Below are 26003 nucleotides of genomic sequence, written 5' to 3' on the forward strand. Positions count from 1 at the left end.
CTGCCAAATGCCCTATAAAATCTGCATCGACTGTAAATTAACCAGTCACGTCATTGTCATCCATTTGCAAGTATTGCCTTGCGACAGTTTTGGCCCCGGAGAGAGAAAAAGAACCCTTCCATCGTGACGTGTGACTTTCCTAGCTCATCAGATATTTGTGGACGGTTGTGAATATATTGGCCCTGTGACCATCACGTTTACGGTCGCCTCCACTCGAAGCAAGAGTGGAGCGTCGCCTTTTGGTTGGGCCAGTGGGCGGCAATTCCACATTTCCCCTTGACCGGCGCCAGTCTTTACGGTGGTACGACCACCGTTGACTCCCAACAACCGGGGGATTTGAACTCACGTCGAGCTTTCTTTGGGTCGCTGCGATACGGGAATTCCGCGGTACGACGGGACATGTCCTGCGATGTAGGATCCACGGCCATCGTACGACGACGACGTTTTCTATCGTACCGCATTTGTACAGAGTTGGAGGCGGAACTTTATATACCATGGGGCGATGACAACAATTACATTGACAATGTTTCCCGATTAACAGTTTTTACATAATCCGCTAAGCGATGCATTTCTGGGTCCAGTTCTCATTTCTAATAGGCAGTTTAATTGTTTTAACTATTTACAAAGTAAATGACTGCACGCGCGTAATAAGCCTGATAGTTTTGTTAAAGCTCGAATTATTACGATGCTTATGTAGGCCCGTATGAGTGATCCGCAGTGAATATTTATTTTTAACGAATCTCTTTTTTTTGTTGTACTGGTTGTACAGAAAGTACAAAATCACTGCAGTACAATCGTGAAATAGAAGTACAGCGTTATGGGAAACTGACATCGTGATAATCGTCCAATTGGGGAAATTAATATTGTATCGGATTTGTTGTATATATATATTGTTTTACCTGGTAAGGCCCACTCAGCTATGTAGCTCTTTTCTGAAGCGACCTATCCACAAACGATAGTTCAACGGAGTGGCTTATCATCATGTGACATTTATTGCAGCAGCCAAAATAATGCTCTCACAGCGAACGACGCTGTCCTGTCTGTCCGTCCCGTCTGTCCGTCACGTCTCTCCGTCCCGTCTCTCTCTGTCCCGTCTGTCCGTCCCGTCTCTCTCTGGCCCGTCTCTCCATCTGCTCTGCATCGCGTATCTCTCCATCCCTCTCTCTGTTCCATCTTTCTCCGTCCCATCTGTCCATCCCGTCTTTCTGACCTGTTCTCTGTTCCGTCTTTCCGTTCCGTTCCTTCGTCCCGTCTCTCTGTTCCGTCTCTCTTCTTCCCATCTCCCCCCGTTCCCGTCTCTCCCCGTCCCGTCTCTCTGTTCCGTTTCTCCGACTTGTTCTCCATCCCGTCTCTCCGTTCCGTTTCTTTGTCCCGTCCGTCCGTCCCGTCTCTCCATCCCGTCTCTCTCTGTCCCGTCTCTCCGTCCCGTTGCCGCAGCTCCGTGGGGTCGAGCTGGGCGGACAAAGTTCGAGCCAGTCAACCGGCGCGGCGCAGGCGCCTAAACCCGGCACGGACCCTAAAGCCGGCGGGCCGGAGCGGACCCAGCAGCCGCAGGAGAGTAAGTCCAATAGATTGTCTAAATGCAGTGTGAGTTTGTACATGTGTCATTATGTGGTGTGCTCTGCGAGCATCAATTGACACCTTTGCAAATGAGGTGATCCTTGCCAAAATATTTTCCTGGTTAAATGTTGTCATAATCATTTAAAAAGTCACTCACGTCTATGTAACGAATTGCCACTTTCCTCGACCTGTTTCTATGAATTTAATTGTCAGAAGGGAATAGGCCCAAATGCCCAGAATGCTAAGTGGCCATCAACAGACAGCGAGTCAATTTATGCATTTATTCTCTGTTGTCTAATTTGTGCCACCGCGCGGTACTCATTCCATCTCACTTCTACACGGTTCGGCCTTCAATTATCGTCTTCAAATTGGCCTAACCGCCGGGTGCATTATCACTCGTATTTCTGCTCCAGCAACTCTGGATCCAAAGTGTCCGATTGCCATGGCTGGCCTTCCCGTGACGCTCATTGTACCGAGGTTCGAGCCCCTGCCGCCCGTCCTTCGGCGGTTGTTCGCAACTGCGTGCACGGAACGTGTGGGGCGGGAGTTTTGAGCCTGCCTCCTTAATCCCAGCAGCCCGTTACCCACAATCCTCAGTTTTTATGCACCTGGAGCAGATCTGGGGATAGAGTGAGACAGCCATCATGGCTTGGAAGTTAGAACAAGTATTTTAAAGTACAGGACGAGCCAGGGGAAGGCGTAACATTGTATGTACACCCGCCAATCCTGCTTTATTTGGTACCGTGTTCCGTTATGCTATGTTTTGAGTGACAAAGTTAATGTGATTGAGTTACGCGAGTACATTTTTTGTTTGTTTTGAATGAGCATGCCCGTTCCATCGCAGTGTGAGTTTTAGTCGTAAGGTCACAACCCGTTTCGAAGATTGATTTAAACTCACGTGGAGAAGTATGGCGAGAAGCACGTGCGATGATTGCGCTCGTTGCCGACTCTGGCGGCAATGCGTAGTAATGGGACTTGCCTTTGCTCCGGTCAAAGACATGAATGTCAAATCTTTCCCGAAATGCGTTTTGTAACTTCCCAAGAACGTCAAAAGTGCTTTCAGGGCTATTATCCGAAAAAATGAAAGCATTCAGAATTTTAACATCGACCTAAACTGACCTGAGACAGATGACAGCGACGGTTGCGGTGGTCCGCAGGCTGTGCTCGGAGCGAGGTCTCCACTACGAATTCCCGAGATGTGGCTATCATCGGTGGCGCGCGAAACCAATCGGCGTGGCGGAGTTTTGCCGGAAACACTCCTCCGTGGCTGCCGCGACGCCGTGGGGGAGGCCCTCTTGCCAGCAGTCGAATTGACAAAGGGCCCGACATTTAATGTTTTACCGTGCCGTCTGATTCGATCGTCTCTCGTCTTGTTTGAAAAACAACGTCACATTAATGTTCGCCGCATTGTCAACAAAAAAAGGTCGAGGCATTGTACACTTTAACTGCGCGTGGTATAATTCAACGTTTTTTTTATGACTTGAGTACACGTGATTTAAGGAAGTAATCTTAAGTGGAGCCTTTTAGATGAGAAATTTATAGCAAACATAATTTGCGAGCTGTAAAATTGGAATGGGGATGATGCTGTATTATTAGTTTGGGTGCCGTTGTAATTTTTGTTTAATTGCAAAAGCCTTCCAGAGTGTTTTTCGTGGGTTGAAGCTCGTTGGGTTAATACTCACCTCATCTTGCATAAGCATTCCGTTAACTTATAAGCGTGACGATTGACAAGTGCGCAAGCTTTCGTGGAAGCCTGCCAGTCTCAAGCAAACGTACATTTCAAAGCGCTCACTAAATTACAAAGTGGAACGAATGGTACGAGTTGACATCTTCAGACCAGCAGCAGTCGGTAGCCACTTTTTAAAATTTAAATACTAGCTTTACTACCCGGCTTCGCCCGGGACTCGGATTCTTGTCTTGGATTAATACGCGGCCTACGCGGAGGGTTTGGGGGCGGGGGGGGATACGTGACGTCAGCAGGCACACTGCGTGACGCTGCCGCATGCGGGTGACATCACAGATGTGACGTCACCGCTCACTTGCCGTGCAAAATATATCCATTATTGCGCACCCCCCCCCCCTCCCCCCCAAAATACAAAAGTCTACTTTTATACTTTTTGCATTGTGTGCAGTCTGGAAGCTACCCACATGCCAAATGTAAAGTTTGTTGCATGTCGGGAAGTATGCTAAACATTTCGAACAGACACATATTCACAAATTTCCATTTTATATATATAGAAGATAATAAACAAACGTTGCACCAGCTGTCACGGCCAAGCCAAGCTCAACGCCAGATTGTAACGACATTATTTTACACAGTGGTGGCCAGGCCGACACTTCCACAATCCTGAGTGCAGCTGTGGTAAGGTTTCACGGCTGTGCACGAGTGTTCGGGTCGTCCCGCGTATTTTGCTCGACGTGATGTCCGACGTTCCGCTCCACGTGCTGCATTCGTTTCCTGAAAGGGACAGGTCATGTGACCTGTCGATCACGTAGCGTTTGGCCGGCTGCTGCCCTTGATATGTCGGCCAGCCGACATTGATTAGTAATAATAGCGATGACGTTTATAACGCGGCCAGATTTTGCAGACAAGTCAATAACTCAGAGGCGTGGAGCCAAGCTCAGGGTCTGCTCGAAAGCCCTGACCCAACACATCTAGAGAGGCCTTGGGATGTTCCTTAAAGTCAGAGTGCATTTGATGTTGCGGATGTGCAATGGCGTGGAGTTCCACACCGAGGGGGCGATAGCAGAGAACCAGAGGTGGGACAAAGTCATTGTTATGCAAGTCCAAGTCGAGTCGCAAGTCATCAAATTCATGACTCGAGTCTGACTCGAGTCCAAGTCACATGACTCGAGTCCACATCTCATAGGTGGGACAAAGTCATTGTTATGCAAGTCCAAGTCGAGTCGCAAGTCATCAAATTCATGACTCGAGTCTGACTCGAGTCCAAGTCACATGCATCGAGTCCACACCTCTGCAGAGAACCAATGTGAGGCTGTAACAGTGTAATGTATAGTGTAGTGTATAGTGTAGTGTATAGTGTAGTGTATAGTGTAGTGTATAGTGTAGTGTATAGTAGTGTAGGGTTTAGTAGTGTATAGTAGTGTATAGTATTTTAGTGTATAGTATTTTAGTGTATAGTATTTTAGTGTATAGTGGTGTAGTGTATAGTGGTGTAGTGTATAGTGGTGTAGTGTAATGTATAGTATTGTAGTGGATAGTAGTGTAGTGTATAGTAGTGTAGTGTATAGTATTGTAGTGTATAGTATTTTAGTGTATAGTGGTGTAGTGTATAGTAGTGTAGTGTATAGTAGTGTAGTGCATGGTAGTGTAGTCTATGATAGTGTAGTGTATAGTAGTGTAGTGTTTAGTAGTGTAGTGTATAGTAGTGTATAGTGTTGTGTATAGTAGTGTAGTGTATGGTATGGTAGTGTAGTGTATTGTATAGTAGTGTATAGTGTTGTGTATAGTAGTGTAGTGTATAGTAGTGTAGTGTATAGTGGTGTAGTGTATAGTGGTGTAGTGTATAGTGGTGTAGTGTATAGCGGTGTAGTGTAATGTATAGTATTGTAGTGGATAGTAGTGTAGTGTATAGTAGTGTAGTGTATAGTATTGTAGTGTATAGTATTGTAGTGTATAGTAGTGTAGTGTATAGTAGTGTAGTGCATGGTAGTGTAGTGTATGGTAGTGTAGTGTATAGTAGTGTAGTGTTTAGTAGTGTAGTGTATAGTAGTGTAGTGTATAGTAGTGTATAGTGTTGTGTATAGTAGTGTAGTGTATGGTTGTGTAGTGTATTGTATAGTAGTGTATAGTGTTGTGTATAGTAGTGTAGTGTATAGTAGTGTAGTGTATTGTATAGTAGTGTAGTGTATAGTAGTGTATAGTGTTGTGTATAGTAGTGTAGTGTATAGTAGTGTAGTGTATAGTAGTGTAGTGTATTGTATAGTAGTGTAGTGTAGAGTGGCGTGAGACTGTAACCTTTGTGTCCGAAGCATATTTTGAGTGATGCCGCTGCGTAGGGTTCTACTATGAGCTTCAGTGCAAGGCGAGAGTAGCGAGGCGCGGTATGGTGGGGAACCGGTGGAGAAGGCGTGTTGACAAAGGCAGGCGATTTTATCATTTGTCCTGCTGGCGAAAGGGAGCCAGTGAAGAGTACGGGGAGCTTGTACACATGAGCGATGAAGCTATAGAGCGACATCCGCTGGACTATGTAACGTGGGCCTGGACAGATCCGCGTCAAGGCCAGAAGGGACGATGGCCGGTGGTCGAGACTAACGATGGAGTGGCTGCCAAAGGACTTGCCCCCAGAGAGCGGACAATGGTTTCGGCACGTGTGTTGGGACCTAAATGGATCGTTGCCCCGCTGGACGGAGAGAGTTGACGACAGCTTGGGGTGGCCTTCATCCAGCAGATAGATTATGGCTGATGATGATAATGTCATATTCATCATCATCAGCATGATTATACTCTTCGTCATCATTACCATCGTGAATCATGGTCAGTCGTTACCATATTCTTTATCAATGTGACGATGATGTGGTGGTTATTTTTCTACCACCGCAGGCGCGTCTGCGGCAGACGGCGACGGCTGGGAGATGGTGCAGAGGGGCCGCCCTTCCAAGTCGCGCTCGGCCACGGCGCTTGCCAAGGCAGCGTCCGGAAACGCGTCCGCAAACGGCGGCGGCGGCGGCGGTGGCGGCGCCGCGTCAGTGCCAACGACAAACGCGCCGCCGCCGGCCGGCGGACCGCCCGGCGGCGGCGCGGGCAAGGCCAACGCGTCGGCGGCGTCACGCAGAGACGTCGGCAACAAGGAGAACCGCGACGTGGCGCCGAGGAGCGCGAGGCCCAACGCCGGCTGTGTCGGCGGTGGCGGCGCCGGGGGAGCCAAGGCGACCGTGAGGCCCTGTCTATTTTGGACTTTTTGTCCCCGTTCGGTTGCTCCGGTGGTGCCGTCGGCTTCTCGTCGCAGAGCAGCGCATTCGCACAGTGTCAGCGAGCGGCGCACGGATGCGGATATCCCAAAGCTATTTATGAAACCCCTTCAAGTGGTCCGCACGGCGGGGGGCAGCCCCTGCCCAGCTGCGGAGAGAAACGCTCGCCGTGTGACGGTCAAACTGATTTCGAATTAAAGCTTTCGTGACTGCAGGGATTCATCTACTTGGTTCTTTCGGTAAAGTCACGTAGAAGGGAAAATAATTCTCACGACGTTTCGGCCACAACACAAGCAGCCGTCCTCAGGTGAAGAACAGGTCTGTCGGAAAGACAGCGTCTGAATGAGGACATCGTGAGAATTATTTTCCCTTCTACGTGACTTTACCGAAAGAACCAAGAAGAGGTAAAACTGATATTTGTAATTTTAGAAGTGGAATTCATCACAATTAAGTGCATAACGCAATGTGATGGGGTTTATTTTGTTTGTGCGTAATCATTATCAACCAGCCCGAGAACATTACCACGCCACACTTGAGAACCCAATTGAACCACAACTCTTGTGTAAGTCAGTGCCTCTTTCATGTAAATCATTGGTGACTGACCACCAACTCCACTACCCTTGAGAATCAAATTTGAATCACAGGCGGTGTTGCCAGGTCAACACTTTGACCGCTCATAATCAACGTTTAAACAGAATTTTTACCGCTGGTCCACCGGGCTACCTTTGTCTCATCTGCTTTTAACAAAATCCCATGACCCTTTGCCTGTGGAAGTGGGCGATCTTTGGGCTCTAGAAGCCTTGTGTTTTCTCGGAGGGTCCCTATAGATCAGGGGTGGGGAAACTTTTTTCTGCCAAGAGCCATTTGAATGACATCATTCGCGGGCCATACAAAATCGTCAACTTAATAATTAGCCTGTTATATTTGGTCAAACATTTAATTAACTCACCCATAATGTGATGGGCTGGAACTTCTTCTCTTTGGCGAGGCGTGTGATGTTAGCTGGTATTGATGATGTTGCTACTCGCAACTGCTTTTACATGTTTTCTCCTAGATTTATTGAATTTCGAGTCCCGCCTGCGGTTGCCTTGGCAGGGCCAGACCCAAATGATTTCGTCGGCCGGACGTTCCCCACCCCTGCTATAGATGAACTCGTGGTACACACCTACATACTTGTCAGTGCCGAGTTGTACTAATGTTTAATCACAACGCACGAGAAGGAGCATGTCTTGTATGTCCAATATGAGACGTCCTCCTCGTTTGTCGTAGGCGCAAGCGGACATGAAGGCGCGGCGGGAGAGAGCGGCCAACGTATGCGGTGTTGGTGGTGGCGGCGGCGGCGGTGGTGGTGGTGGCGGTGGTGTTGGTGGCGAGGATGTGAAAGTGTCCAGAATCATTGCGCCAGCACTCGAGAATCAGGGCAGTGATGTGGGACCAGCGATCATCAGTGAAGAGGTGTGTGTGTGTTTAACCCTTTCCAAATAAAATGGAAAGTAAAAATGCATGAGCTCTGTCGTGGGGGGGAGGATCACGGTAAATTTTGTTAAAGATGATCCAAATCTCATTAATACTTCACTATAAAGTTGTGTTGCTATTAGGGAATTTTTAAAACTTTCCAAATTGATCAAAGGCTTTCCCAAAATAGACGCTCTGCCATCGACTGAGCTCCGCAAAGAATGGCGGGCCACACTCTTCCACCCGCGCCGCTACAGAGAGTCATATTCTTCGTGCCACTCCAACCGATCCTCACAACTGGAATTATCCCAAACAAAGTGCAAGGCCAGATTTGACTGGGTGGGAATTTTTTCTACTCTTTGGTTCTTTCGGTAAAGTCACGTAGGTACAAAATAAATTAAATCGCGACGTTTCGGGCGCCCGCTTCAGCAATTGTTTATTGCTGTGGTTGTTTCAACCTGACGACGCTTGTGTTGTGCCCGAAACGTCGTGTTTTTTTTTTGTATACCTACGTGACTTTACCGAAAGAACCAAAGAGTATGGATTCCTGCAGTCACGAAAACTTGAAATCTAGATTGGAAATTTTTTTTTTGCTGCGAGGACATTGGTGGCCGACGGGGGGAGGGGGGTGGCAGGGGGTTGAGACCATCAACTCGGCACACATTTGAGAACCCGGTCTAACCACGGGTGGCTGTGTGGTGCCGGCTCTGGTGCTCCAACCTCGCGGTCACTCTCGCCACCACCCCTCCCCCCCCCCGTCGCCCTCCCCCCCCCCCGTGTTTAATTACGCCGAGTGTTGCAGCGCGGCGGTAGCGGCGCCGGTCCGCGCGTTCTGCAAATTAACGGGCACACTTTTATTTACGCGTTTTTGTTCTCCCCCCCCCCCCCCCGCTGCTTGTGTATTTATTTATTTATCTATCTCACACGTGGGGTGTGTGTGTTTTTCCACCATAATGGGTGCTTCGAGAAGCAAGGCAATTTGGTACCCACTTTGCGCCGTTAGTGGTATTAATTAGCGCTAATTAACGCGCAGTCTTTTCAGCGGACGATTACTCCCCTCTCGGGCGTCCGCGTGCATTAGGCTCATTATGCTGCCGCGTGTTTGACACATTTTAACACACTGTTTTGCGCGCGCTCGCTTGCGTGTCGCTTTGTTTGGCATTTTTATTTTCTACCTCCCCCCCCCCTCTCTCCTTACCACTCCTACTACCCCCAATCTTTTCTCCAAAATCTCAAAATAAAGCCATAAAGAGGGAGAGAGACGGTACGGGGAACGTAATATAGGAAATGTCACCATTTAGTTTTGTCCATTTGTTCTTCCTTCCGCCAAACAGGCCGCTCGTTTACGCACTCCCCGTCCATTACAGAGTGGACTCGCTGAATGGCGCCCTCCGTTAATTTACTCGCCGGGGAGAGAGAGAGAGAGGGAGAGGACTCACTTGCGGCCTCGGCTCGCGGACAATTACGCGTTTAGCGCGCGAGGTGGACGCGGGCACTAATGGCGCCGTCTTGGCCTTTCTCTCTCGCTCACTCGCTCTCTCTCGCTCGCTCGCTCTCGCTCGCCATCTCTTTCCCCTGGGCGGTTTGTTTGTGTCTGAGGCGACCCGCGCTCACCGCGAATGAGCCGGTTTCTTCGCCGTGCGGCGCTGGGTTTCCTCGTTCCGTAGCGTTTCATTCCCCCCCGCACACACTTTTACCAACTGGGACTCTCTCTCCGAGTACAGTCGAGTCAAATGAGTATGTGTTGGCGAATCGTGTTTCAATGTTCCCCTCTGCTGTGTAAAATAAAAAGGTAAAGTCACAGCCCCGCGATTGCGCGCTCACGGCACTGCAGGCGGAAATGCTTCTCTTGCATGGAGCGCTAGCGAGCCCCTCCAGATGGTAATTGGCCTACTCTTTCGTGCTCGCCAGGCACCTTGGCAGAGGTGGGAATGCCCACGCTTTACCCCACCACAACCGACCTGCTGATGGACTAACTGTGGTTTTGATCCCGACCCTGACGCCTGTATATTTGGAGTTTGCGTGTCTCTCTCCCCGTGGTCACGTTGATTTTTATCCGGGTCCTCCGGTTTTCCCCTCCACATTTAGAAACGTGCGTTTCGAGTATTTGGCTGCTTAAAAAAAAAAAATCCACGCGACGAGCCACTTTGTTCAGCTATCGTTTGTGGTCAGGTCGCTTCTGAAAAAGAGCTACATCCCTTACCTGCTAACATAAAAATAGTGCAGTGTATTCGTTGGTGATTGCAGAACCTTTTTATCCTTTACACTGCAATTTCTCCTTGTGGGATCAAGGGCACCTGTGGACGGGATCTCTCGCGCCTAAGCAGACGGTGCATACCGTCTTCCACACGATCATTATTATCAATACGTGTATCCTTACCAGGGTGGCCAATGGACCCAGTCGGATAGCCGGGCTGTACTTACGAGCCTGATTGTCGCAGGCTGCGGTGCGTGCCCATAACCGGCGACGTTCAGTCGGGCGGTGCTGTTCCGTCTTCGTTTTCGTGACCCCCCCGTCTTCTCGTGGTCCTCATCAGAAAGAGGAGCGCGATGAGCCGCCGCGTCCCGGTGACCCGCCGGCCGCCAGCCAGACGATGGTGCCAGCGGAGACGCCTGCCGACGAACGCGGAGGGCGCGGTGCTGAAGACGGTGGCACTGGAGGAGCCGGAGAAAGTGGAGGAGGTGGAGGAGGAGGTGGAAGCGAAGAAGGTGGAGGAGCACTGCCGGAGAGTGAAGAGATGGCGCCCAAGGACGCACAAGTGGTGCTGACGTCCACTGAGCTGCAAAACGTGCGTTGAGTTACGCTGCCGTCTGTGTGTGTTTGTGGAGTAGGGGGGTGGGGGTGAGTGTCGGTGTGTGGGTGTGTGTGGACTTGTCGTAACAGCGGTGTCAAGATTGGCCTCCATGGAGGAGGCTCGTGAAGGACGCTACTGGGCAGTTGTAGGCAGTCGCCCTCCAGCAACAACGAAGGGCAGAGGAGCGACGCTCACAACAACGAGCTGAGCGCCGGGCAGCTAAAACAGAGCAAGTTGGCACAGTAAGGGGGCACAGGTGTTGCATCGGTCAGGCGTCTCAGTCAGTCGACCCATGGCACCTGGGTCTGTCCCGTGACCTCCTTCCAGCGGGCGTTCGACACTTCACGTGGCCTTAACGTGCTGTGGTGACGTCGCCGCCACTTAGTGGCGAATGGCGCTTGTTGTTGTTGTTGTTGTGTGTGTCTGGCTGTCTGTGCATGAGTTAAAACGTCTGACATTCTGCTAAACAACACCTCGGAGGGCCGTGTTCCCAATTGTTTGCTGTTTTTAGGGAAATTCGTTTTGAGGGCCTCTTTCCAAAAACGCCTGCCTCTGGCTCCGTATATTTGAGGGCAAATATTCCTCGTTCTCACATTGCCTGTAGCTCCGCAGGGCCGTGCTCTCCCCCACCCGCCACCCAACAGGGGCCACGGCCGCTCACATCCTAGAGACGCCCACGGCGTGGATTTGAGAAGTGACCAAATCGCCCAGGGCACCATGGCAAGTGACCCCCGACCCGGCCTCTTGAGCTCTCACCTGGTTCAACAAAATAATACACGAGACTCAGCTTGACCCGGCAACGTGCCCGATCTCGCGAGAGCTCGGACAGTGCTTGGACGTGCGACCGCCACGCCCGCCAGGCCGCCCTCGTAGGCGGAAGCGCGTCCCTGCGCTGACGCGGTGGTCGGCGGAGGGCAGGGCAGCGACACCCCTTAGTTGTGCCGTACTTCTGCGCTCCTGCGTCCGCGTTGCACGCGCCCCGCGGGGGGGAAGCACTCGCCCGGCAGCGGATCGGCGAAGAAGACGCCCCTGCGCGCGCACGCCAGCGGCCGGGGCGAGCACCTCGCGCCGTTGAATCTGAGCCCCGGTGACGGCCGTGGCACTGGCACGAGGGAGCTCCTGGCGGTGATGCATTATCGCGCGCAGCAACAGAAGTCCCTCCCGTGCTCTAAAGCCCTTGAGTTGCATGGCGGTTGCTTTGTGTCCCCCCTGTCTCTGCGGGCTTTGAAAACATTCGCACTCGCGCGCACACACGCGCGCGCACACACACACTCGCGCACGCACACATACACACACGCGTGCGACCACACGCGCACGCACATTTATAATATTTATACACATTGTGTCTTTTATGCTTTTTTTGCGTTGGCTTTTATGATCTCGTTGTTGATTCACTGTGAGGTTGCGCTATTCACTCGCTCGACCTTTCTTGCTTTATCCAGGCTTGCCGCCCCCCCCCACCCCCCTCTCCCACCCGCAAAACATCCAAACCCGAACACCCCCCCCCCATTCCCTACCGTACTTCCCTCCTGGCGCTCCCGCATACCCCCCTTTTCTCTCCCCCCCCCCCTCCCCACCACCGCCCCGATCCTCAGAAGGTGCTCTCTCTTTCTCATGTGCCTCCTCACTTGGCGCGCTTCTTTCGGGCCGGAGAAGCGGCTAAAAGCTTTCCCCCCCCATTGTTGTGCGATGCTCGCTCGCGTGGAGTGGTCATGCGCGGTGTCGGTGGTGGTGGCGGCGGCGTGCCTTCCTCCACCTCCCCTCTCGCTCTCTCCCCTCTCATGTACTCTGTGTGGTGCTTTCTCCCCTTTCTAATGTGCTCTGTACGTGTGTGTGTCACTCTTTGGGGAGCGGTGGTGTCGCGGTTAGCGCTACGCTGCGCTGCGAACCCGGCGACCCGAGTTCGATTCCCGCTCACGGTCAACACCAGTGACGATTATCTGAACCGGTCCTGGGCCTCCCCTAGGTCGACTCGGCCTCAAATGAGTACCTGGTGCGGTGTGTAAACATCGTCACTGGGGAGACAAAGGCGGTCGGGCGTGGTGCTGGCCACCCACCCCCTCGTGTACCGTTCCGGCCTTCATAGGTGCTCGCTAACAGCACTTGCCCCTACAGTCTGTTAAGGCTATATGGGGGATCTTTGTCTTTGTTACTCTCTCTCCTCTCTAATGCACTCTGTGTGTCGCTCTCTCTCTCCTTTTTTATTTTACGATCAGTGGAAACAAGAATATGCTCGGTGTAGTCGGCACTTTGCTTCGTTCATCATTTTGCAATTTTTATTTTTTATAACTTTGCTTTATGTAACCCCCCACCCTCTCGCTCACTTTCTCGCTCACTCTGTCGCTCACTCTCTCGCTCACTCTCTCGCTCACTCTCTCGCTCACTCTTGTTCTGCACGCAGCCCTTCTCGCAGTCCAACGGCCTTCGACGGGTAGCTCATAACTGCATGCAGAGCTCCCCGTCATCTGCCACCGAGCACACGGCCTCCTCCATCGCCCACCGCTCCTTGAAGGCCGGCACGGCGTGGGTCAGCTGCGCATGGCGGAACTCCAGCCCACACACCCTGGGGCTCCGACCAGAGCGCGGAAGATGCCCAGGCTGCTGGCCGGACGTTTCCCCTCCAGGGCCACCTTCCTCGCCCTGTATATGGCGAGCTTGGCGTAGCCGACGAGCACGTTGACCAGCCCCTGAAGATGTTGGAGTTCGTCGCCCTTTTGGTATCCAAAGATGAGGACCGTCGGGGAGAAGTGGAGGCTGAAATTTAGGAGTATGTTTCTCAGGACCTTGAACAACAAGTCCAGGCTCTTGCACTCCACGTATTGGTGCGCCACCGTCTCCACTTTACCGTAGAACCGGCACTCCGGGGACGTGTCAGTGAAGCGCGCCAGGGAGGCGTTGGTGGTGACGGTGCCGTGGGCGATGCTCCAGCTGAGGTCACCGATGCAGTTGTACGTCGGGCTGGAGTAGAGTTGCCTCCAGCGAGGCCTCTCCGGAGAGACGCAGGGCAGCAGGGCTTTCCTCCAGGCATGGTCCTTGTGGCTCCTCAGGGTGTCCTGTTGGTGAAACCGGACTATGTAGGAGTAGAGCACCTTCCTCTTTACATTTGCGAAGGCCACCTCCGGTAGGTTTTCCAGCCGGCACAGGTTGTGATCCGCCTTCGCTTGTCGGCATTGGCGATGCAGCGGCACGACGGAGAGCTCCGGTGGAGGGGGACCGAGACGGGCCTCGTCATCCCCAACGCCGATGGGGGGCGTTCTCCCCGTTGCCGCTGAGAAGGCCCCCTTGGCTTCGGCCAGGATCCGGGCAGCCACCCGGAGCGACTGCAGCCCTGTCTTTGCGGCCATCACAGCTGGTCCGAGCCACCGGCCCCGTGTTTCAGGCTCCACCAGAGCCGCGCATTGGTGAGGCGCCTCTCCATGCCGGGGGTGGCGGTGGTGGATGGCAGCTTTGTCTGTGGGTTCCTGAGGATCGGTTCGAAGACCAGATCTTCGGCCGATCGCGGCTGGTTCAGCCTCCTGACGGCGAGGGAGCTCCATGTCTGCAGGACGCTCCTGTAGAAAGGTGGCAGCTGTCCCAGTGGGAGGCCCTGCAGGTCCATGTAGAATAGTTGTTTGGAGCACTGCAGACCCCCCAGCTGTTTCAGGAGGAAGGAGGCCGTGATGCCCCAGGCCGGTGCAGGGGCAGCGTGCAGGAACTTTTGCGCGGCCTGCAGTCGGAAGGTGGCCAGCTGACTCCGCACGCACACCAGCCTGTGACCGCCCTCGTCCAGTGGCAGGGACAGGACCCCAGTGGCGACCCGGTGTCCTCCGCCCGACCAGAAGAAGTCGAGGACTCGCTTCTGAAGCGCATTGACGAGGCTCATGGGGGGGTGCAGGGAGAAGAGTCGGTGCCACAGCATGGACGTCACCAGCTGGCTCACCACCAACGTCTTTGTCCTGAAGGTGAGGAACTTGCACAGGCGACTCCAGGTGCCCAGCCGGTCCTTCACCTTCTCCTCCAGCTCGACCCAGTTCCTTTGCGGTGGTGCAGCGATGTTGTGCTCCAATTGATGGTTTTTGCCTTCTCCGGACACTCGGTCATGTCCCATGCTCCAACCAGCAGGCCGCTACACTTTTGGACGAGGAGGCCTTCGAAAAGACCTCCTGGCACTCGTGCGGCAGGGCGACATCATCCAGGGAATGAAGGATGAGGAGGATGTCGTTGGCGTATGCCGTCAGGACCAACTTGACACTTGGTTCCCTGAGCACCAGGCCGCTGAGTCTCCGCCTTATGAGACTCAGCAAAGGCTCTAAAGCCAGGGCATAAAGTTGGCCCGACAATGGGCATCCCTGTCTCACTCCTCGCTCGAATTTGACCGGGGCAGTGAGGGCGCCGTTGACCTTGATCATGCACTCTGACTTGGTGTAGAGTAGGCGGATCGTTCGGACAAAGCCATCCCCAAAACCAGAGGTCTTGAGGGTTCCCAGCAGGTATTTGTGGTCCACTCTGTCAATAGCCTTTTCCTGGTCAAGGGCCAGAAACGCGATTGGGATGCCCAACCTCTGGGACACCGCGATGAGGTCCCTGACCAGGAAGATGCCGTCGTGGATGGTTCGTCCGGGGATGGTGTAGGACTGGTCCCTGTTTACGACTTATGCAATCACCCCTTTCGGTCGCAGGGAGAGAGCCTTCGTCAATATTTTGTAGTCTGTGTTCAGGAGGGACACCGGACGCCAGTTTTGTAGGTGCCTCAGGTCTCCGTTCTTGGGAAGCAGAGTGAGCACCGCCCTCCTCCAAGACTGAGGCATCACCCCGGTGACAGAGGCTTCCTCCAGCACCTCTCTGTAGTCCTCCCGTAGGGATGGCCAAAAAACGGCGTAAAACTCCCCTGTTAGCCCGTCTAAACCTGGGGATTTATTTGGGGTCAGACCTCTTACAGCTGCGTCAAGGTCATTCCTGGTGAGCTTTTGCTCTAGCAGCTCTTTCCCGTCTTCCTCCAGGGTGGGTAGACCGCTCCATGCCTCCGCCTGGGCCGCTCCCGATGTTTCTTCAGGGGAGAACAGGCTTCCGTAGAAGTCTCTGATGATGGTCGACTTCTGCTGGAGTTCGTGCGCCAGGACACCGTCCCCATCAAAGAGGCACTCCATGGATTTGTGTCTCCCGTTCTGCCTCCCGAGGGAGTAGAAAAGCGGGGATCCCGTGTCGAGGTCGATGATGAGCTTCACCCGGGATCGCACAAACGCTCCCCTCGTCTGCTCCTACTGTAGCCCTTTGAGACGCTCCCTATTCTCCTCGTATTCTCGGAGAAGAGCAGGGTCACTGTCCTCGGCGAGGTGACTCTCCAAATCGAGGACTCGGGCTTCCATGTCGGTGATGTCCGCGTTCTTCAGTCTGGTGCTCCCCCAGGTGTATTGTTGGCACAACAGCCTGGTGTGCACTTTTCCCATATCCCACCACTGGGCCAGCGAGTCGAACTGCGTTTTGGTTTTTCGCCACTCTTCCCAGAAGTCCTCGAACATCTCTATGAAGGCGCCATCCTCCAGCAGCGAGTTGTTAAACTGCCAGTGGGACGCGCCCTCGCGGGCCCTCTCCAGCCTGACACGGAGCACGATGAGGTTGTGGTCCGTGAAGGGTGCCGCCCTGATGCCAGACGTTATGGCGCATGTCACAAAGCTCTTAGAGATGTAAAATCTGTCGAGCCTGGACTGTGTCACCGAGCCATCGCGCCTCGTCCTCGTGTACGTGAACTGGCGTTGGCCCGGGTGATGTATGCGCCACACGTCCACCAAGGCGGCGTCCTCCAGGAGTCCCTGCATTTCCCTCTTCGGCCCAACTCCCCCCGGCTGCCTCCCCGAACGATCCAGGGCGCCGATTGTGCAGTTGTGGTCGCCCCCCACAATCACGCACTCGTCGTCCGAGATCCTAGTCAGGTGCCTCCTCAGGGGGTGCAGGAATGGGATCTTCTCCTTGTTGGTCACCGGCGCATACACGTTCAGTAGGTGGGTGGTGACATCGCCCACCCTGACCGTTACCGCGAGCAGCCTTCCCTTCACCACTTCGGTCTGGGTGATGAGCTCGGGATGAAACCCTTTAGCAAACAGGGTCGCGACTCCACAGGAGGTGTTGTCAAGGTGGCTGTAGAACGAGTCCCCTCCCCACTCCTTCCTCCAGTCGTCCTCGACCGTGAGATGCGTCTCCTGAATGAAGAAGACAGAGGCAGCGTGTTTCCTCGCAAGAGACATTGCGGAAAACCTCCGCACTGCCTCCCTGCACCCGTTCACGTTTAGGCATTGCTTGTTCCTTGCCTCCGTAGCCTCCCACTTATTAATTTGTTTGCGGAAATATCTCAGCTTTGCCCTCTCCTTGCCCCGGGACTCGAGTCCCTGCTTGGCGAGGAGTTTCTCGGCTTGAATCACAGAGGCCTTTACTGCCTTGCTGTCCTTCCATCGAGCCAAGGCAATGTTCGCTCTGTCCTTCCTCACGTTAGTCTCGTCGAGGAATTGGCAGAGATCTTCCGGGGAGACCAGGGAAGTCTGAGGGTCAAGGAATGTAGACCCCTTGGCTGCTCTCGCTCCCCACGCTGAAGCAGTCGTCCCGATCTGAGTCGATTTCCCCGGCGTCTGGCTCCGCTGGAAGAGCTGCAGCGGCTGGGCTGGCGCATGGCCCAGCGGCGTCTTCTCCCCCAGTGTCAGGGATGGTCTGGGATGGCTCCTGCTCAGGCTCTTCGGGTGGATGGCCCTGTGTCTCTTCCACTGGTTTTGGGTCAGCAGTGGGACGGGGACCTTCCTCCTCATTCCCATCCATTTCGTCCTCGCCCTTGGCGGGTGTGCTCGATGACTCTCCACCGACTTCATCCTCTTGGTCGAGGGCTGAGCAAATAGTATTTGTCTTCGCTTCATGCATAGCTCGTGGGGAGTGAGTCTCTATGACCACAGTAGACGGGTTGATTTCCGTGGCGATGTCGCCTTCATCGTCCACGATCTCTAGCTGTGGAAACCTTTCCCCAAACGCACGCTGCTTCTTCCTCTTGGCGTGTTTCTTCCTCGCCGCCCGCGCGTCTCCTCTCTCTCTCTCTAATGCACTCTGTGTGTTGCGCTCTCTCTCTCCCCTCTCTCTCTCTAATGCACTCTGTGTGTTGCTCTCTCCTCTCTAATGTACTCGTCTGTGTGTGTGTTGGTTACTATCTCTCTCTCTCTCTTCTGTAATCTCTGCGTCTGGCTCTCTATCCTGTACTCCGTGTGTCTGTTCTGGACTCTTTGTCTCTCTCCTGCTTTCTCTCCCCCTCTCTCTCGCGTGCTCTCTCTTGCTCTGTCTACTCTGCTTACATTCTCTTTCTCTCTCTCCTCCTCCTCCTCCTCCCATTGTTCCACCTACTCTCGCATCCTCTGTTCTCTTGCTGTGTTCCATCCTCGCATTTTGTCATCGCGGGCTTTGCCTCGTCCTGTCTGTCTGTGTAACTCTCCACGTGTGTATCATGGCCTCTGTCTGCCTGTGTCTGTCTGTTTGTCTGTCTTCATATTTGTCTCTTTCTAACCTCACATTTTTTTACGTCTTCTATTTAGGCCCACGCAGCACACACGCTGGTGGTGTCGTCGCCTTTGTCTCCACAGTGCTGATGTTTACACATCGCACCAAGTACTCCCTTAAGGCTGAGTCGACCTAGGGGAGGCACAGGACCAGTTATATTATTCACCGTTGTTATTGACCGTAAGCGAGAATTGTCACCAGGTTCGTAGCGCGGTGCGCTCACCGCTCACACTACCGCTGTCCACGTAAAGCACACAGACACACGCATGCGTGCCCACACATACACACGTACAACAAGATGACAGATCCTCCGTAGAGCGACATCAACTGTGCGCGCACGAGCGCCGCTAGCGAGCAAGCGCCTGTTTGGGGCGGCAAGGCAGAAGAAGCACTGCGGTGGCCGTTACGAGTTGTGGTCAACGGCCAGAAATACTCTGCAACCATCGGGGCATCGTGCCTGAAGACGCGCTTGTGGCGTATGGGGTTAATGTGAGAGTGGGCTACGAATGCATTTGGTCACCCCCAACCCCCCGACACGCAGTTCTTTTTCCTCCTCCCCCCTCCGATTCCAGGGATCGCATTTGTGCGCTCGGCTCCTCTCCCGAGGCCATCAGTCCCCGGCGCCATCTAAATCGCTCTGGGGCACTGGGGACATACGTGTGCATGCGTACGTGCGTGCGCGAGAGCGTGCACGCGTGTGTGTGTTTGTGTGGGTGGGGGGGTGAGCAATGGTGCAGCGGTTAACCCGTTGCGATGCGAACTCGGCGACCCGAGTTCGATTCCCACCCACGGCCAATGACAGCGAACGGATATTTGAGCCGGTCCAGGGCCTCCGCTAGGTCAACTCAGCATTAATTGAGTACCTTGTGTGGTATGTAAACATCACCACTGGGGAGACAAAGGTGGTCGGGCATGGTGCTGGCCACCCCACCCCCCTCTGTGCTGTGCCGGTCTTCATAATTACTTGCGAATGGCACTTGCCCAAATAGTTTGTTCAAGGCTACATGGGTGTTCTTTGTATACGTGTGTGGTAATATATGTGTGTGTGTGTATGTGCATGCATCAAGTATGTGTTTGCTTACGTGTGCATATGTCCGCGTGTATGTCCGTGTCTAACGTGGAGCGAAAGCGTGGTGGTTAGACCCACTGCTTTCTGAACCCGGTAACCAGATTTCAATTCCTGGCCACGTCTGCCACCAGTGCCGCGCGATGTCTGTACCACTGCTGAGCCCCCCCCACCCCCCACTTGACTAACCCTCATGGACCAGCATGGGGAGAGGCCTTCACACAGCAGTGGCTTGACGATGGGATGCAACTTGTAGCACGTGTTTGTTTCTGTGCATCGAGAGCCCCAGAATCGAATTCAATCCCTGCACCGAGGTAATTCCAAGCTGGCTTTTTTCCCTGCTTCACGTCGAACTCTTCAGTTTCTGTTCCAATTTCCATGTCTCTGAGCCACGTGTTCTCGGCTCTGGGCTGTCGCCTGATGATGCTGGTGTTGTTACCAGCGAAATGTCACGGGACTGGGATTGTAAAAGTTGTGGGTTTACTCTCCATGACACAACTGGTTAGTGCTGAACTAGTAACGAATTGGCACGTTCTGCTTACGTGACAAACCTTACTGATTGGCCATGTTGGGTGGTTGCGGGTTTCAACGGCACATGTATATTTACGCGATCTAACCCGAAACACCTTTATTATGGATAATAACAGGCACTACCCGTCGATTAAAACTCGTCTTTAAGGGACGCATTGGTTTTGTTTTACTTTTCATTCTCAACAACGGCATTGGAATTACAATGAGAAACAAAAGCAGGAACACGTGGGTTGGAGGATACGCGCAGGTTAGTGACATCATCGCATTGACTGCTAAAAAAAAAATCCTGCCCGAACCGTCAGCCACACACACAAGGCCTTCTGGGAGTGCACGATTTCAGCAGCATAGATTCAAGTCAAGAAAACCCTGGACCAACTTCGACATTCAGTGTCTCAAACAGCAGAGTCAGGCTTGCTTGATTCGACGCAGTTTGGCTGCCGGTCCTATCCACCGACTCAGCGGAGGCCTACTCACCCTCAACACAGTGGTACCGGAAGCAAACGCTTGGCCTAGGGACTTTGCATTCCTAAACAAATAAACCTGCCGGCCCTAGTTCGATACAAAATGCTATAACGGCGGGCTTGGGCAGGACACGTCGTGGCCTGACGAACGGAAGTTTCCGTCCGAGATGGCGGCGGGATCGATGGTGGCCGACGGTGGCCGACGGCATCGACGGTGACTGACGCCCCGTTGCCACCGCCGCATCTCCCACAGAGCATGGCAGCCGTGCTGGCAGAAGAGGAGGAGCTGGCGTGCCGGCTGGAGCGGGAGAACGAGGAGGCGATCGCCAACGCCATCGCCGAGGAGGAGCAGCTGACGCGCGAGATCCTGGACGAGCAGGACCTGGACACGGCCGGCGAGACGGACACGGAGAGCGAGCTGTCGGTGAGCGACGATCCCCGCCCAGCGGAACGCTCAGGGGTCAGGGGTCGAGGGGTCATGGTAACGGGTTGGGAGACGGACTCACAGGGAGCTACGCTCCACACTCTGCGGTTCGCTCTGGGGTCAGGGGTTTACGGTTAGGGTCGTGCTTAGGAGATGACTCTGAGCGCGAGAGACACTTTCCCCCCAGGGAGGTCAGGGGTTTAGGGGTTCTCGGGTTTGGGTTCGGGGGGTAGGAGGTGGACACAGCAAGATGATTCTCAGTGAGCGGCGCTCTCTACGCTCAGTGGTCAGGGCATCGCTGAGGGGTTAAACGGTTCAGGTTGGAGGTTAGGAGATGGACAAACTGTCTGTGAGTGAGACTGTCTGCTCAGGGGGTTTGGGTTAGGGTTGGGTTTAGAGGTACACTTGATAGGGTTATAGCATTAATCGTGTTGGGTTAGGATTAGGCAGTGGGGTAATAGTTTCGGATAAGGGGTTTGGAGTTAGGTGATCGGATTATGTATATGGACTTAGTTATCCTTAGTAATTGGTGGTTTGAGTAAAGATCAGTTAGTGTTCGAGTTTATGACGTTCAGGGTAGGGCTGTGGGTTGTGGATTTGGGGTGAAGGCAATGGGATTTTTGTTTTGGATTTAAAGGATTGGGTTGAAGGGTTATGGATTTGAGGTTTGGTTAGGGTCAGGCATGTGGGGTTTAGGGTTACAGATTGGCAGTCATTGGTTGGAGATTTGGAGGGGGGAGGGGGTCATTGTTGGGGTTACAATAACAACAATGTTTTTCTCGTGTATTCGTGGGAGATTCTGTACTTTTCAGGAGGTGCGCGCCTTGGGATGTGGGGGCCAGTTCCTCGTTGAGTCAGGCTTTGGGTGAATGAGCGATCGGGGTTTGTGGTATCGGTCGGAATCAAGACCGGGCAGAGAGGGTGTTTGTCGTGGGGTCACCGTGGCCCTTAGGAGCTGTCACTGCCCAAGCTGTTGGGTGACCAGTGGAGGGTAAGGTGGCTGTTTGGCTGGCTGGGTGGGTGAGTGGCTGGATGGGCGGATGGTTGGGTGGCTGAGTGGCTGGGTGGGTGGCTGAGTGGCTGGGTGGGTGGCTGAGTGGCTGGGTGGGTGGCTGAGTGGCTGAGTGGCTGGGTGGGTGGCTGAGTGGCTGGGTGGGTGGCTGAGTGGCTGGGTGGGTGGGTGAGTGGCTGGGTGGGTAGCTGAGTGGCTGGGTGGGTGGCTGAGTGGCTGGGTTGGTGGCTGAGTGGCTGGGTTGGTGACTGAGTGGCTGGGTTGGTGGCTGAGTGGCTGGGTGGGTGGCTGGGTGGCTGGGTTGGTGGCTGAGTGGCTGGGTGGGTGGCTGAGTGGCTGGGTGGGTGGCTGAGTGGGTGGCTGGGTGGGTGGCTGAGTGGCTGGGTGGGTGGCTGAGTGGCTGGGTGGGTGGCTGAGTGGCTGGGTGGGTGGCTGAGTGGCTGGGTGGGTGGCTGGATGGGTGGCTGGGTGGGTGGCTGGGTGGGTGGCTGAGTGGCTGGGTTGGTGGCTGAGTGGCTGGGTGGGTGGCTGGGTGGGTGGGTGGGTGGCTAGTTGGGTGGCTGAGTGGCTGGGTTGGTGGCTGAGTGGCTGGGTTGGTGGCTGAGTGGCTGGGTGGGTGGCTGGGTGGCTGGGTGGGTGGCTAGGTGGGTGGCTGAGTGGCTGGGTGGGTGGCTGGGTGGGTGGGTGTGTGGCTAGGTGGGTGGCTGAGTGGCTGGGTGGGTGGCTGGGTGGGTGGCTGAGTGGTTGGGTTGGTGGCTGGGTGGCTGGGTTGGTGGCTGGGTGGCTGGGTGGGTGACTGAGTGGCTGGGTGGGTGGCTGGGTGGCTGGGTGGGTGACTGAGTGGCTGGGTGGGTGGCTGGGTGGCTGGGTTGGTGGCTGAGTGGCTGGGTGGGTGGCTGAGTGGCTGGGTGGGTGGCTGAGTGGGTGGCTGGGTGGGTGGCTGAGTGGCTGGGTGGGTGGCTGAGTGGCTGGGTGGGTGGCTGAGTGGCTGGGTGGGTGGCTGAGTGGCTGGGTGGGTGGCTGGATGGGTGGCTGGGTGGGTGGCTGGGTGGGTGGCTGAGTGGCTGGGTTGGTGGCTGAGTGGCTGGGTGGGTGGCTGGGTGGGTGGGTGGGTGGCTAGGTGGGTGGCTGAGTGGCTGGGTTGGTGGCTGAGTGGCTGGGTTGGTGGCTGAGTGGCTGGGTGGGTGGCTGGGTGGCTGGGTGGGTGGCTAGGTGGGTGGCTGAGTGGCTGGGTGGGTGGCTGGGTGGGTGGGTGTGTGGCTAGGTGGGTGGCTGAGTGGCTGGGTGGGTGGCTGGGTGGGTGGCTGAGTGGTTGGGTTGGTGGCTGGGTGGCTGGGTTGGTGGCTGGGTGGCTGGGTGGGTGACTGAGTGGCTGGGTGGGTGGCTGGGTGGCTGGGTGGGTGACTGAGTGGCTGGGTGGGTGGCTGGGTGGCTGGGTTGGTGGCTGAGTGGTTGGGTTGGTGGCTGGGTGGCTGGGTGGGTGGGTGGGTGAGTGGCTGGGTGGGTGGGTGAGTGGCTGGGTGGGTGGGTGAGTGGCTGGGTGAGTGGCTGGGTGGGTGGGTGAGTGGCTGGGTGGGTGGCTGAGTGGCTGGGTGGGTGGCTGAGTGGGTGGCTGAGTGGGTGGCTGGGTGGCTGAGTGGGTGGCTGAGTGGCTGGGTGGGTGGGTGGGGATGATCGAGTACGAAGCTTGTGTGTGGCCTGTGGATGAGTATTTGGCCGTCTGACACTTGGGCTGAGAATAAGGGGTCCCCTCGGGAGGAATAAAGGGGCAATTAGGTTGAGCACTTGTGGCCAAGGCTTAGCAGAGATGAGGCCGTGTTTTTTTTTGCGAAAACAATGAGCGGTAATGGAACATGGTGAGGCCCATTTGGGCAAGGGATGCATTCCACGTGCATGCACTCCCACATAAAGACAAAGATGCCCTGCATAACCCACACATTCTGCTGAGACAAGTTCTGTTAGCGAGCACCACATGCCTGTAAACCCATGCGGTTGTGCAGGCAAATTGAGTAAAAACATGTTCTGTCTATTTGTTTGTGTTTCTCCCTTGTGATCTTGTGATAGGACTTTGTCGGATGAAGGTTGAGATTTCTAAGAGAACGGGGGTTACCAATACGGTCTTAATTGGTCAGTAATAAGGTAGCCACTGATAAGGGCTTGACAGGTGTGCAGTGGTTAGTGTACTAGTGGTGAGTGTACTAGTGGTGAGTAGTGGTGAGTGTACTTGTGGTGATTATCTATTAATGTTTCTCCCTTGTGATGGAACTTTGTAGGATGAACGTTGAGATTTATAAGGGAATGGGGTGACCAATAAGATCTGAATTGGTCAGTAATAAGGGAGGTCACTGATAATGGGTTGACAGGTTTGGCACCATGAGACCAACATGGCCATGCACGAGAAGGTGGTGTGGCCATAACCACGCCCGGCCACCATTGTCTCCCCAGTGCTGATGCAAAATATACCCAATCAAGGCTGAGTCGACCTAGTGGAGGTCCAGGACTGGTTCAGATGTTCCTCACCGATATTGGCCATGAGCGAGAGTTGATCTCGGGTCGCCGGGTTTGCAGCGCAGTTTGCTCACCACTGCACGACCATTCCCCACACACACATCCACCCAGACATGATTTTACACGCATACAGACACAGATAAACATGGAATACGAATACACACTGCATACACTCACACATATCCACTCGCATATACATGAATAAATACTGGCATACATACAAACACATGCACGTGCAAGTCACATTACATAACAAGGAGCATGAATGAAAATGACCGACAGGGCATATAGGCAGGCGTGCAGGTCTCCTCTGAAAAAGATTGTGGTTCTTGGTGAGCTCCGCTGTAGCTACTGTACACAGCGGACGTTGATTTGGTTCAGTGAGTAGGTGAATTGCTAAATGAATGAGCCAGTGAGTTCGTGGTTAAGTTAGTCGGCGCGTGACTGAACGGTGAGGCGAGCGAGTGGGCGAGCGAGTGGGCGAGCGAGTGGGCGAGCGAGTGGGCGAGCGAGTAGCTGCCGAGTGAATGAGTGAATGAGAGAGCAATTGAATGAACGAGTCAGCGGGCGAGTGAGCAAGTGAGCGGACGCGTGGACAGGTGAGTGAGCGGGCAGATGAGCGAGTATGGTGAGGCGAGCGGCTTTGTGGTAGCTTGTGTTGGTTTGAACCTCCCCGTGCAGGCCAGCACGACCACCATGTCATCGCTGAGCCTACCCTTCAACCTGGAGGGACCTCTGAGCAACATGGATTGGAATGACATCATGGCAGAGTATGAGGGTGAGTCACGTAAATGATGATGATTGTTATTATTATTATTCACACTTGTTGACGCAGGGAAGCTTCTCGGACAGTCTTAAGACTTTTTTTTCACGAAGGTGGTCTGTACCACCAACACCAACGCTTTACTGCTCACACATACACTGCACAAAACTTTCTTCGATTTAAAGCTTTTGTGACTGCAGGGATTCATCTTCTTGGTTCTTTCGGTAAAGTCACGTAGAAAAAAGTCAGGTAAATGATGATGATTGTTATTATTATACACTTGTTTCTACGTGACTTTACCGAAAGAACCAAGAAGATGCACGAAACTTGTGCATATCATTGTAACTTATAATTGTATTGCAAATCCTTCGTCTTCTGGGTGTCTTATCTCCCTGTCTTCCTAGAGGTTGATGCTTTTGTAATTACCCAGTTCCATTCTTTTGTGTCAATATTTATGTTTTGATCTTTTTTATTTTATACCTGAGCAGGTTAGGTTAGGCCTGCATATTTAATGTATAGGCAAGGCCTACCTATGTGAATTGGCTCACTTGTACCTCACCCTTCTGCCTATCCGCCTCCTGCTGTTGCTGTTATAAATCTGTCGTGATGGATTTCGAGTTGATTATATTTATTTTAAAGCGTAGTCCTGCAGCCCGAGGCCCGCTGTCTGTACGTCGAAACCGATCTGTTTACCACCTCACTTGTGAACCAACTCTTCTTCGCCGTCAATCCACATGTTTGAATTTCTGCGGGTTCCTGTTAATCATAGTTTTGATCAACGCCGACATTTGCTGATTTTTTTCTTACTCTGCCTCGTTTTTTTGCTTACGGGCCTTGTATTTTCCCGCGTCTTCAAACCTTCATACCTCTGTGTTGCTCGTCACGTTCACCACCGACTCTAAACCCATTCTTATGTTGACCTCTCTTCAAATTGCGTTGCAGAGCTGCACTCTGTGTTTGCGCACGGCGGCGGCGGTGCTCTGGCTCTTG

At 53.8% G+C, this 26003-nt stretch overlaps 1 protein-coding gene across 1 annotated transcript in view; it reads left to right on the plus strand.

The window, feature by feature from the left end:
• The window catches only part of SCAPER (S-phase cyclin A associated protein in the ER), a 228961-nt gene that overhangs the window by 63188 nt on the left and 139770 nt on the right, over positions 1–26003 (plus strand). Inside the window, 7 exon segments of the mRNA XM_078879101.1 lie at positions 1325–1481; positions 1484–1558; positions 6125–6456; positions 7762–7947; positions 10485–10736; positions 20560–20730; positions 24932–25028. Coding sequence (XP_078735227.1) covers positions 1325–1481; positions 1484–1558; positions 6125–6456; positions 7762–7947; positions 10485–10736; positions 20560–20730; positions 24932–25028 — 1270 coding nt within the window.

The sequence above is a fragment of the Lampetra fluviatilis genome, chromosome 53, assembly GCF_964198595.1.
Source record: "Lampetra fluviatilis chromosome 53, kcLamFluv1.1, whole genome shotgun sequence".
NCBI classification, from domain to species: Eukaryota; Metazoa; Chordata; class Hyperoartia; order Petromyzontiformes; family Petromyzontidae; genus Lampetra; species Lampetra fluviatilis.